A 12,385-nucleotide genomic window follows, 5' to 3' on the forward strand; every position below is an offset into this window, starting at 1 on the left:
AGTCAGCTGTTCACAGGGCAGTGGCCATTCACTGGAGCCAGAGAGAAGTTCTCAGCTGTTCTCTATAGCCCACCATCTCCAAGGCTGAGTCGATCCCATTGGGAGGCTGAATGATACATGTCCTTAGTCTAGAGCAGTGGTTCTCAACCTTCTGGCCCTTTAAATACAGTTCCTCATGTTGTGACCCAACCATAAAATTATTTTCGTTACTACTTCATAACTGTAATGTTGCTACTGTTATGAATCGTAATGTAAATATCTGATATGCAGGATGGTCTTAGGCGACCCCTGTGAAAGGGTCGTTCGACCGCCAAAGGGGTCGCGACCCACAGGTTGAGAACCGCTGCTCTAGAGCTTAAGTCACAGGTTCTCTGACTTTTTAAAATGTTTTTGTTTTGTTTTAATGAAACCCATTTTGTACTTTAGTACAATCCCCAGAAGTCACTATTGGGGCACATTACTATCACGGTTGTGACTGTATGTCAGGGAAGTGCCCTCCTGCTACCGCCAGGCAGCTGCAGAGATTCCCTTTCTGACTCTCCTTCTCCCCACACCTCACTCTAGTCTTACTACTAACAGTCCCAGGAATGGAGGAGACCACCTCAGAGACGGACAAGAACCTTTCTAAGCAAGTATGGGACACCAAGAAGGTAAGAGCCTTTGGGCTTTTAGAAGTGGTTTCTTTCTTGGTCTTTTTTTAAGCACAGCCAAGCAAAGATGATGAAACAACACATTGAAGGAGCTTCGTCCTCCCTGAAGTAAAACCCTCACTCAGATTTGACCACTCATGCCAGCTGATTTACCACGAATGCAGGCCTGTTACCCTGGTGAAAAGCATGTACTGAATTAAATAAGCCTGGCAGCGTGGCTCCGTGGTTGAGCATCGACCTATGAACCAGAAATCACGGTTTGATTCTGGTCAGGGCACATGCCTGGGTTTGGGGGCGTGCAGGAGGCACCCAATCAATGATCCTCTCTCATCATTGATGTTTCTATCTCTCTCTCCCTCTCCCTTCCTCTCTGAAAATACTATTAGTAAAAAATATGTTTTAAAAAAAAGAATTAAATAAAACCCGTGCTTGCTTTCACAGCACATACACTAACATTGGACAATACAGAGATTAGTATGGCCCCTGCACAAGGATGACACAAGGACATCAGGGTCCCTGCACCTGAATGTGGTGCTGCCATAAAGAAAGAGAAGATGGTTAGTGGTGGGGAAACACCCTGTCATTCTGGGAGTAAGAAGAGGGTGGCAGAGCCCAGCATCCTGGTGAGACTTTTTTTTTTAATCCTCACCCACATATATTTTTTCCATTGCTTTTTAGAGAGAGTAGAAGGGAGGCAAAGGGGGCAGAGAGAGAAAAAGAGAAACATCGATGTGAGAGACACATCAATTTGTTGCCTCCTGCATGTTGCCTGACGGGCCAGGAATCGAACCCACAACCTTTTGGTGGGGGGCTGACACTCTAACTACTGAGAAACACTGGCCAAGGGTGGGTGAATTCTTAAGACTGTTTATGTGGAATGTTTTTGAAAATATTCTTTAGAAAGTCATTGTCAAGGTGCTTTGCAAAAATCCAGTAATAAAGCTAATGTTTACTCCCAGAATTAAGGAGCCTGTGGCCATGTAGAAATCCCTTCCACCCAGTTCCCTACAGAAGCTCAAGGTCACAAGCCCCCTGAGGCGGCCCAGTTACTGCCAGTCTGGCATTCCCTTCTCACTGGGTGTGTTTGTGGGCTGACCCAGCCCTCCCCAGTGGGTCCACATTCTTGTCTGGTAATCCCTAAAGAACACATCAACAGGAGTGTCTACCTGAGGGCCCCAGAGGCAGACAGGAATTAGGGAACGTGACACAGTGGAGCGCCTGTTAGCACGCAGGCTTTGTCCTGTCATGTCTGCTGCCTGAGGAAGAGAGTTCCTTGCTTTGTCCTTGAATGAGAATCTAGAGGCCTGGCCTGGAGCCTGCAGATCTCCGGTGGCAATAGTGTCTCTAGCTCAGCGACCGCCAAACCTTTCAGACCTCACGGACCACCAGTGGTCCGGGGACCACCGGTTGGCAACCGCTGCTCTAGCTCACAGAGGTCTTACTGCCCATAGGGTTTCCCTAGGACCCCTTCTCCTGGGCTAGCCTGCAGGGTGGCCAGAGTTCTGGTCCTCAAATGGCGGTATGCTGGGGTCCCCATGGGAGTCACACCTCGAGGCACCAGAGGAAGGCCGGTCCGCTAGTGCCACAGTGGCAGCCTCTTTGTTTCAGGGCAGCCAGTCCAAGCTGCCTCAGGCTTCCCCACATGATGTTCTTTCTGGGGGTGGACAGACAGATGCTGAGCAGAGGCAGTCTCTGCCCTATTGACTCCCTCTCCTTCCTTCCCTGATCCAGGAATATATGAGGGGTTAGCCTCAGCCACCCAGGTTCCCAGTGGACCTCTACAGAGCTGGTGGCCAACAGCTGTGGGCACAGCCTGAGGGTCTGAGATGTAAAGAGCAGGCAACACGATCCCCCCAGGACACCAGCTCTGACAAGGCACCACATCACCCCTGGACTGTGCTACCTTACCAGGCAGACACAGTGAAGCTGGGAGGGACCATAGGGAGATCCTCTCCACTTAACTCTTGGTTTAGCCCCTGGGCATGTCTGGGGCACCCCTCCCCCCCCCACACACAGTCCCTTAGGGACGCTCTTCATCTGTGGGACTCCCTGGGACCCCATAGCTTGCTTCTCCTTGAGCATCACTCAGCTCTCTTGGGGAGATCAACCATGCTATGAGGAGGCTGCTGAGCCTTTGCTGTCTTCTCTTTCAGGCAGGGTCCAGGCCCAAGTCCTGCGAGGTCCCCGGAATCAAGTAAGTCACAGTGGGACCTGCCCTGCATGCCTGTGGCCACCAGGGGCTGCTCAGACGGCAACCCCACCCCAATTTCCACCTGTTCACGAGAGGCTACAAGTCCAGACAAGAGGGATGCTGAGCTGCTGGTGGCCACCCAGCAAGGCTTGCCCTGGGGGATGCTTCCACCCCTTAGAGTCCCAGTGGTTCTCAACCTTCTGGCCCTTTAAATACAGTTCCTCATGTTGTGACCCAACCATGAAATTATTTTCGTTGCTACTTCATAACTAATGTTGCTGCTGTTATGAATCGTAATGTAAATATCTGATATGCAGGATGGTCTTAGGCGACCCCTGTGAGAGGGTCGTTCTACCGCCAAAGGGGTCGCGACCCACAGGTTGAGAACCGCTGCCTTAGACACACTGTCCCCAGACAGCAGGAGGACCCTCATCCCATCCCCTCTCCCTGCCCTGCAGGGATAAGCTGCTTCCCATTGGAGGTTTGGGCTGATGGTTGTTTCTCGAGCATGACAGCATCTGATCGCAGGATGTCCTTTTACACCAGTTAGTGTGTTTTTTTTCAAGCCCCCCCCACCCCCCACCACTGCCACCACAGCTTCTGGGGGAGAGCCAGCAGCCACAGTCCAAGAGGTCAACTCCCCTGTGTCTGGCCTTTTCCCAGCATCTTTCCATCTGCTGACCAGGAAAACACTACAGCCCTGATTCCTACCACCCACAACACCGGGGGTTCCCTGCCTGACCTGACCAACATCCACTTCCCCTCCCCGCTTCCAACCCCGCTGGACCCCGAGGAGCCCACCTTCCCAGCGCTCAGCAGTTCCAGCAGCACCGGCAACCTCACTGCCAACTTAACGCATTTGGGCATCGGCAGCACTGGCCAGGGTAAGGCCGGGAGGGTGAGGACGCTTCCTTCCCCAGCAAAGTTCACCTGCTAGCGAGGATGGCGCATGTGCGCGCGCGTGTGTGTGTGTTGTGTGTGTGTGTGTGAGAGAGAGAGTGAGAGAGAGAGAGAGAGAGAGAGAGAGAGAGAGAGAGAGAAACGACTGAGCAGGGTCACTTCCAAAATGCTGGGCATAAAGTGGGAACAGCCCAACATGGAGTGGAGGCTTGGTGTTACTAGGCTATCCCAAGGCGAGTGGTGTTAGGACAGAGGGTACAGTCTGGGCAAAGACCCCGCATTGGGAAGGCTCATGTTGTCTCTAGGGATGGGACAGTGGTTCTGAGGGGTGCTGGGAGCTTTAGAGAGTGTGGTCCACCAGACTTTCCCTTTCTTCCCACCCCATAGCTGACTGTGGCTGCCTTCTTGGGACACTCCAGCCTGACCCCCTCCCCAGGCTCCATACTCATTTCTCCCTGGCTATGTCTTCAGGGGCGACCCTTGGGGCCCTTGCCCATCCCAGTATCTCTTCGCACCACCCCAACGCTGTTCCTCCTAGGGGCCTATGGCACTATCTCCCTGCAACACAGACCAGGAACCTGGAGCTGTACTCCTCAATCCCTTGGTCCTCTTGCCCACCCTGACCAGCTGGCATGTCTGTTAGCCCCACCATCAGCACCCAGCCTAACTCGGACCCTCCTCATCCTGTACAGCCTCCACCTGCTGCCACACCCCTTCTCAGTCCCAGCCTCTTCTCCACCCAGAACAGCTGTCAGCTCATGGCCCTCCTCTGCTCCGGTCCTTGCATAGCCCTTCACCTCCCACACCTCTCCTCTCCAGTTAATGAGCTCCCCTCGGGGCCTCTGTACATGCTGTTCCTCCCCCATGGTCCTCCTCTTCCTCTAGGCGGCAAGGACCCCTCACCTGCCCCATCTCTGCTCACACCACCTTCCCGTAGTGAGGCCTCCTGGCCTCTGCTCACACCCTCCACCTGGCTTACACAGCGTTGCTTTTTGCTTTTCTGTACTCACCCTGAGTACTTTGTTCTCACCTGTCCCCTGGGCTAAGCCTCACTCCCCTGCAACCCCACTGTGACCCCTGCACTGAGTTGACTGTGGGTTTGCATTCAGAGAGGAGATAGGGTGCTCCCAGCAGCCCCAGCGAGCAGGAGGGCTCAAGGGGGCCCCTCTGTGAGCCCAAAGGTATCAGGACTTGGTGATCAGTGAGAGCACTACATCATGTTCCCTTCTTCCTGCACAGGGACCACAGAGCAGCCGCATTCGCATGTCATCACCCTGAGTGTGGCGGGCAGCACTATGCAGCACTTTCTGAGATAATCACACGCTCAAAGTCACGTTCACTTGCAAGCGCTCTGACTGCCCGGGGAGAACAGGCTGTCAGAGGGGAGGCCGCACCTAGACCAAGGCAGGGCCCCATCAGACACTCTGAAGAGAGATTTCTGGGGGAAATTGGCTGGCTTGGGAGCTGGGTTGATGTGAGGAGTGGTGGAGAGTCAGTCCTACCTCTGGGGCCCATGGGCCTGCGAATGTGAGGTGCGTTGGAGACGGTACCATGTTCCTAGGTTTTTAGATAAGGGGATGGAAGCCAGACAATGAAGAGAGGAGTGGGACTCTGGCCTGAGGATGTTGAGATTGCCCCGGCCCTATGCCCACCCAGGCTTAGCTACAGAGCAAAGGGCACCATCCCAGCCATGCCCCCCGCCCCCCCGAAGGCCCAAAGACAAATGAGTAGATTCAGGGAAGCCCAAGACCCATGGCCCCTAGAGACCAGTGGGCAGCAGCGTAAGCATTGGCCTGTGCATGTGCAGAGGAAGAGAGTGAAGGTTGGTTCTGGGACTACTGCCCCCCACTTTCCCTGGCTGATGCTGACACTGCCGTTTCCTGGCCCCATTTTCCCCCACTTTTTATTTAAATTTTTATTGTTGAGAGTATTACAGATGTCTTCCCTTTTTTCTCCTTGACCCCCACCACCCGGTTTCCACCCCGCCCCAGGCCTTCACCTCCCTATTTTCTGTGTTCATGGGCAATGCATATCCTATATAATAAAAGGATAATATGCAAATTCCATTTTTCCCCACTTTTGACTGTGGCCTCCAGAGGATCACCCCCCTCCACCCGAGAGTCCTTGGCAGCCCCCCAGCGCCCACCAGGAGCTCTGCACTTCTGAGCAGAGTCTAAACAAGCACAGGAAAACAAGCACATGTGAAAGCTGCAGACCCTGAATTGGGCTGCATATGGGAGGGGGACCCGGGGCGGGGATCGGACCCTCGCCACCTGGTTCTAGTATCTGCCAGTGATGTCTGACATGTGTTGGATTGTTTTCAAACCTGCCCCTCCAGGGGCTCGCCTGACAGGGGCTTCACTTTCTGAGTGCGTTTTAAATCAAGCCGAGCCTTAGCCTCTGGCACACATGGAGACTGCCCCCCCCCCCCGCCCCCGCCCCCGCCCCAGCTCACCCAACAGTCAGATCATGAGCCCAAGAGAAGGAAGAGGCCTTCCCATCAGAGAGGGAGACAATGGCCCCTTTCGTCCCCTTCAACATTTGCTAAAGTCGGTTCCCTGGCTGTCCGCTGGGACCTGGGAGGACAAGAGGCCTGGGTCCTCCTTCTTGGCACTGCTCTGTGCCTGGCTGCTCCTGCATTCAGGGCTTATGTGTCTTGGGATGGGTCCCTATTACCTGGCTCGTCCTCCCCTGGCAGCTCTCCCTGCCTGCCCAGACTTCCCTTCCAACTGGCCCCACTCCTTTTCCCAAAGGTGACCTAGGTTGCCAAAAGGAATTCAACAGTAAGGCATTCGTTCACCCTCCGGGCCCCCATGTGAGGCCAGGAGCTCACTGCAGTCCAGCAGAGGATTCAAAACCACCTTTGTATTCAGGGCAGATGTTAGAGGCTGGCAGCCCAGGTGCCAAATCCAGCCCAGTGGTGTATTTTGTCTATCCCACGACTGTGTGTGTGAGTGTGGTGCTTTGAATAGATACTTAAACATCAGGAGAGTGCGTGTAAAAACCTGGATTTCTGGCTTCTTTTGAATCAGAGGACCTAGCAGCAGTGGGTCAAGATCCTACGCCCCAAGATGGGCCAGAGAGCTCCAGTTTACCACAGGCACACCTGCCGCTGTCACCCCACTGCTCCTCTCACTCCTGGCATTTGACTCTGCTGCTTACTGAACACTGACATCTGCTCTCTCTGGATGTCACATGTTCCTCAGCCTGCTGGACCTATGAAGTGATGGACACTCAGAGGAGATGAGGCAACTGCCCGGGGTACCCATTCCAACTGCGCTCTGAGCAGGTGTCTCCTGGACTCCTGCCCAGGCCTCTGACCCTGCCTCCCTTGATGTCTGTGTCCATAGCAGCCTGATTTCTGGGTCCCAAGTTCTGTGCAGAAATTGGATCCCCAGGCCCTGCCTCAGGAGCAATCCATGGCACCAGGTGCCCCGCATTGCTTGGCCAAGAGGAGCCACCAGGGCATCCAAGGGGAAGTGCAGGTGTGACCTGGCTCTCCTCACATGGATGACACAGTAAGCAACTGCCCATCATCTCCCTCAGTGCACACTGGATGCATTCTCACTGGCCCGTGAACCTGTCATCTTACCTGCTGGAACAAGGTTGATCTGGTGCCCTTCGCAGGGTGGGCCTGGCTCCCATGGATGAGTTAGACACCTTCACTGGCCTTGATTCACAGTTCATTAAAGCCTCACAGTTAACTGGCAAGGACAGCTGATATCATCTCCATCTTGAGGACATGGAAACAGAGTCTGGGTGGTCAGGCCAGGCCCTCAGGGCTCCTCGTTGCATCAGCGGGCCTGTTGGCTGTCTGGCACAGTGCCTGGGATAACAGAAGCCCCAAATGCTGCCACACTGAATTTGACCTCACTCAGGTCCTTCACAACAGTTGTATCCAGGCATTGGATTGCTGGGGGAGGGGGCCAAGGGGAGAGAAGGATGTGGAGTCTCTGGCAGGAGCTCCATCAGGAATGTGGGTTTTGGAAGAAGATAAAGAGTAACCGAGTTTCTAGCCAGTGGAGCTGATGGTCCAGCATGAAAAATACACTAAGGGTGGGTGGGGGGAGGTGGAAGTGAGATGGGGAGAGGGAGGGGATGCCAGTTATACAAATCCAGGGCTGAGAGGAGATCTGGCCAGAGGAGCAGTTACGAGAAAGGACATGTGCATCAAATGAGGGTGAGGAGGGCATGAAGGTCAAGAGGAAATTCCAGTGTTGGGCAGGACTGACTTGTTTGAAGCTAACCAAAATCCAAGCCAGTTTAGGGAAAAAAGTAGATTGATTGTCTCCCAAAGAGGGGAAGTGCCAGTGTAGCTGCATCCGGGGCTCAGGTGCTGCCTCTCCCACCTCATTCTCCAGCTGATCCTTCCCCTTCCAGCGACAGAATGACACACACACACACACCCTCTATACCTCCAGCCTCTCTTGGAGTTCCATCAGAAGTCCTAGGTCAGTCTCTCATTGGATCAGCCTGGTCACATGTCCATGTAGGGGCCAATCATGTGGCAGTCCAGAAGCAGGAAAGTATTGCCCAGCAGGACCTTCAGGACACCCCTCCTGGAGGAATGGCAGGATCAGTATGGAGAGTGTTTGTCATCATGGGATTTTGGAAGGAGAATAGAGCCCACACAGAGCTGGGGTCCCCAAGATCAGGGTATCAGGATCTTGGAGGGGGTACCCTGGGTCTGGCAATCAGGTCATGCCCACTGGCTTCTGTCTGAGCAATTGAGCTGTCCCCAACAGTGACCATGGGTGTATGAGTGGCCCTTTGGAGGCTAGAGTCATGCCAACCCTTCCTTCCTTCCAGGGATGAACACTCCAGTCTCTTCACCGCAGCACCGTCCGGCCAACGTCAGCCCACTATCCCTGAGTTCGGAGACACGGCGGCAGCAGCAGGCACAGCAGGTGTCACCCACCCTCTCCCCGCTGTCACCCATCACTCAGGTTCGAGGGCGCAGTGGCGTGGGGGACGGCCCAGTTCTGTCTCTCTGGGAGACCTACTCCTTCCAGGGAGACCTTAGAAACAGCCCAGCATTTTTGGCTTTTTGTCAATTTTTTAAACACATGGGAAATGCATTAATCAGTGACCTGGAGTCCCCTTTGCCATCACAGGCAGGTCCTATGTTAGCAATTGCTGTGTGAATGGGGCATATTTCAATTATGGTACTTTCTCTTTTTTAGGATCTAGTTGAAATTTTCCAAAATAAAATTTTAGAGAGATCTCCCTCTCTCCCCCAATTTACTGTAATTTTGATTTTTTTGGTAATGGTGTGTATATAGAAATTAGTCTGTTTCATTTAGGTCACGCAGCAAGCTGGTATATGATTGTTCATAGTAATAGTACTCTCTCATAATCCTTTTATTTCTGTAAAGTTGGTAGTAATGTTCCCACTTCCCTTTTTGATTTTAGTAATTTAATTCTCTTGTTTACTTCGTCACTTGAGGCTCATAGGATGAGTTAGGAAGTGTTCCCTCCTCTTCTGTTTTTTGTTTGTTTGTTTTGAAGAGTTTGAGAAGCATTGGTGTTAATTCTTTAAATGTTTGGTAAAATTCATGAGCGAAGCCACCTGAGGTCTGAGCTTTTATCTTCACTGGGAGGTTTTTTTTATTATTAATGCAACCTCCTTACTTGATATAGATCTACCCAGATTTTCTATTTCTTCTTGGGTCAATTTTGGTAATTTCTGTGTTTCTAGGAATTTGTCCATTTTATTAATTTTTAAAAAATATGTTTTCATTTATTTTTAGGGAGGGAGAGAAAGAGAAACATCAATGTGAGAAAGAAATATCAATTGGCTGCCCCCAAAAGCACCCTGACTGGGGATCAAGCCTGTAACCTGGGCGTGTGCCCCAACCGGGAACTGAACCAGTGACCCCTCGCTCAACCAACTGAACCACACCAGTCAGGACTTGACTATTTTTTAAAAATCCCTGACCGATAACATTTTTGTTCTTTGTTTTTTTAATATAACCTTGATGGCATAATTCACTTATAACAAAATTAAGTCATTCACACATTTCAATGCCTGTTCTGGGCCTGGTTCCCCTCCGTGTCTGCTTGTACAGTGGTCTTGTTCAGGTCAGGATCCAGAAGAGCCATGGTGGTTTTTCTGGCAGCTGTGTCGTCACTCTCTCCATCTGTGACCCCTGCCCCTTTTCTCCACCCCCAGTCTCTCAGGCTTGCTTTCCCTTTCTGGAAAGTACTTATCAGAGATTAGGCATCTGCTAAGCTCCCGGGCATGTACTGCCTCCATCTCAGGGCAGGATTCCTGCATATCCCAGGGACTCTGCACAGACTCATGACTGTTGAAAACTTCCTCTGCTTATTTTCCTCTTTCCAACTCTGAGAAGGCGTGAACTGGTTATCACCTAGTGGCTACATCAGTACCTTCATCACTCACACCCTCTCTAACCTCCGCAGGTGAGCCAGGCTGCAGGATGGTGATGAGCAGTCCCTTCCCCTCTCTGAGGGGGCTAGGCGCTGGCCACCCTCTAGGTTCCCATAGTGCCTGCCTGCAGTGGGGAAACTTCAGTTCAGAGAGGCATGGATTTCCTGAGCCTGTGTGAATACAGAAGGTTGTGCCTACCTCTTGGTGTGCAATGAGGGTAAAAGAAAGGCTGGTGGGGTGTAGGGTGCAGCCAGCTGGATTAGATGCCCAGGTCCAGCTGACCCTCCATAGCCCTGGGTGAGGCCCCGTTTAGGCCTGTGCCTCCCGGTCCAGGGTGTGATGTCTCTTTGTTCATCTCTATCACATCGTTGCTGAACTTGCCAGGCCATGAGGGCCCCTCGGGGGACCAGGTGCTTGTGGCCTGGCCCCCAATGCTGACACCTGAATCTGATGCCCTTCTCTTCCCACAGGCCGTGGCCATGGATGCCCTATCTCTGGAGCAACAGCTGCCCTACGCCTTCTTCACCCAGGCAGGCTCCCAGCAATCAACTCCACCGCAGCCCCAGCCCCCGCCACCCCCGCCACCAGTATCCCAGCAGCAACCATCCCCACCACCTCCACAGGTGCCCATCAACCTCCCCCCAGGCAGCCCCCTGATGCCGAGCACCAGCCTGACGCAGGGACCCCAGCTGCCCCCGCTCCTGGTCACAGTACCGTCCTCTCTCTCCCAGTCCCCCCCAGACAACCCAGGCCAGCCACCGATGGGAATCGACATTGCCTCGGTAAGCCCAGGACATGGTCGTCGAGGCCTGGCCTTGGGGTCTGGCTGTGGGGTCATGCAGGAGGAACCTGGGGCTGTGGGAGGCTCTGTTGGGTGCCCAGGGCCCGAAAAGAGTTGGGTGCCCAGTTTTGTCTGCAGCCACCTCAAGGTTCCATTTAGAGGCCAACTTGCCAGGGTTTGGGGCTGAAGCAGACACTGCCGGGGGCTCAGCACCCAGTGGAGTTTTTGCTGAGTATGTCACCCCATGTACACATGGGGAAACCGAGGCACAAGCACGTGTCAGTGCCCCAAACCTTACCTAATATGGGCTACCCATGTCTGGCTGCCAAGCCATTCCCCATGGCCCTTGATACCTGCCCCTGCCCTTCCCATCCAAAACAGGGCTTCCCTGGAGGTAAGGAGAGCACAGCTCTCAGGGCCTGAGGCACAGGCATCTGCAAGCCAGAGGGTCAGAGGTGAACTTGGAGGGGAGGAAGGGATGCAGCACAGTGTCTGAGCCGGGGGCTTCAGCTGGGACCCCCCTGCCTGGACCAGGGCTGCAGCTCAGTTATAAGATGGGACCATGGGACCCACTTCCTGGGCTGGGGCAGGGGAGCTGCGGCTCAAACCAGGGGACCCTCTGCCCAGCCAGGGACTGCAGCTCAGACCATTGGATGCCCTACCAGGGCTGAGCTAGGTTTTTACCTCTGCAAACCCAAAGCTTCCTGATTGTTCAGACTTTGACCCTGATTACTCCGGTGGGAAGAGGGTGGTCATTGCTACCTTTGGCCACATCCAAAGGAACAGAGACCCATGTTTGGGGCACAGTGAGCCCTCTCCATTCAGCCTTCAGTTAACAGCCCTGGGATAAAGCTCGCTCTCAGAACATCATGTGCTCTGCAAAGAACAGCCACCTCCCTAAGCTGGTGGTCAGGCAGTGACCTAACAGTAGAAACCCACATTTCCAAGCTGCTCCAACCCCTCAGCAGGCAGGCACCCCTACCCCCAGCCCCGCCCCCACCCCCCCACACACAGGAAAGTACCCAAGCCTTTCCTTTAGCATTAACACACCAAGTGTGGGGGCAGCTCTGATGCTGGAGCCAACCTGGGCACCCAGCTCCCCAACACCCTCCTGCAGTGGGGCCTGGCTATGGAGCTGGGTGGACATTGTGGGCACGGGTATTCAAACCAGGTTCACACACAGTGCCTCCCCAGGCTCCCAGGTCAGAGAGTCTATCTCCTGGTACCCCCAGGGACAGCTGGCTCCTTGGGGCACAGGCAGTCTCCTCCAGAGTTTGTGCAGACTCTCCCAGGCAAGAGCATCTCTCTGGACATTTTCCTGGTCTTCACCAAGTGACACACTGGTGCCACCCACACCCTATTAATTGAGCTCCCATGCCCCACCCAGGCTCAACCCCCATCACAAACTGCTCAGAGTAGGTCACTGAGGAAATGGGGAGACTGAGCACTCATAGGGCCTTGGGCCTCCATGA

The 12,385-nt window shown here is 53.7% G+C and overlaps 1 protein-coding gene and 1 non-coding gene across 8 annotated transcripts in view; both read left to right on the top strand.

Moving 5' to 3' along the window:
* CRTC1 (CREB regulated transcription coactivator 1) overlaps positions 1 to 12,385 on the top strand; it is a 67,143-nt gene that overhangs the window by 43,663 nt on the left and 11,095 nt on the right. For 6 of the 7 annotated variants that reach the window (XM_014465817.2, XM_014465820.2, XM_014465821.2 and 3 more), the window contains 5 exons: positions 565 to 650; positions 2,804 to 2,844; positions 3,505 to 3,725; positions 8,551 to 8,687; positions 10,603 to 10,914. In XM_014465817.2, the coding sequence (XP_014321303.1) occupies positions 565 to 650; positions 2,804 to 2,844; positions 3,505 to 3,725; positions 8,551 to 8,687; positions 10,603 to 10,914 (797 nt within the window). The remainder of the gene's footprint in view (positions 1 to 564; positions 651 to 2,803; positions 2,845 to 3,504; positions 3,726 to 8,550; positions 8,688 to 10,602; positions 10,915 to 12,385) is intronic. The other variant, XM_014465822.2, reaches the window with a different exon arrangement.
* Positions 1,076 to 1,178, top strand: LOC111828256. The gene has a single exon (XR_002832062.1). It is a non-coding gene; the product is annotated as a U6 spliceosomal RNA (small nuclear RNA).

This window comes from Myotis lucifugus, unplaced genomic scaffold (genome assembly GCF_000147115.1).
Source record: "Myotis lucifugus unplaced genomic scaffold, Myoluc2.0 scaffold_311, whole genome shotgun sequence".
NCBI lineage: Eukaryota > Metazoa > Chordata > Mammalia > Chiroptera > Vespertilionidae > Myotis > Myotis lucifugus.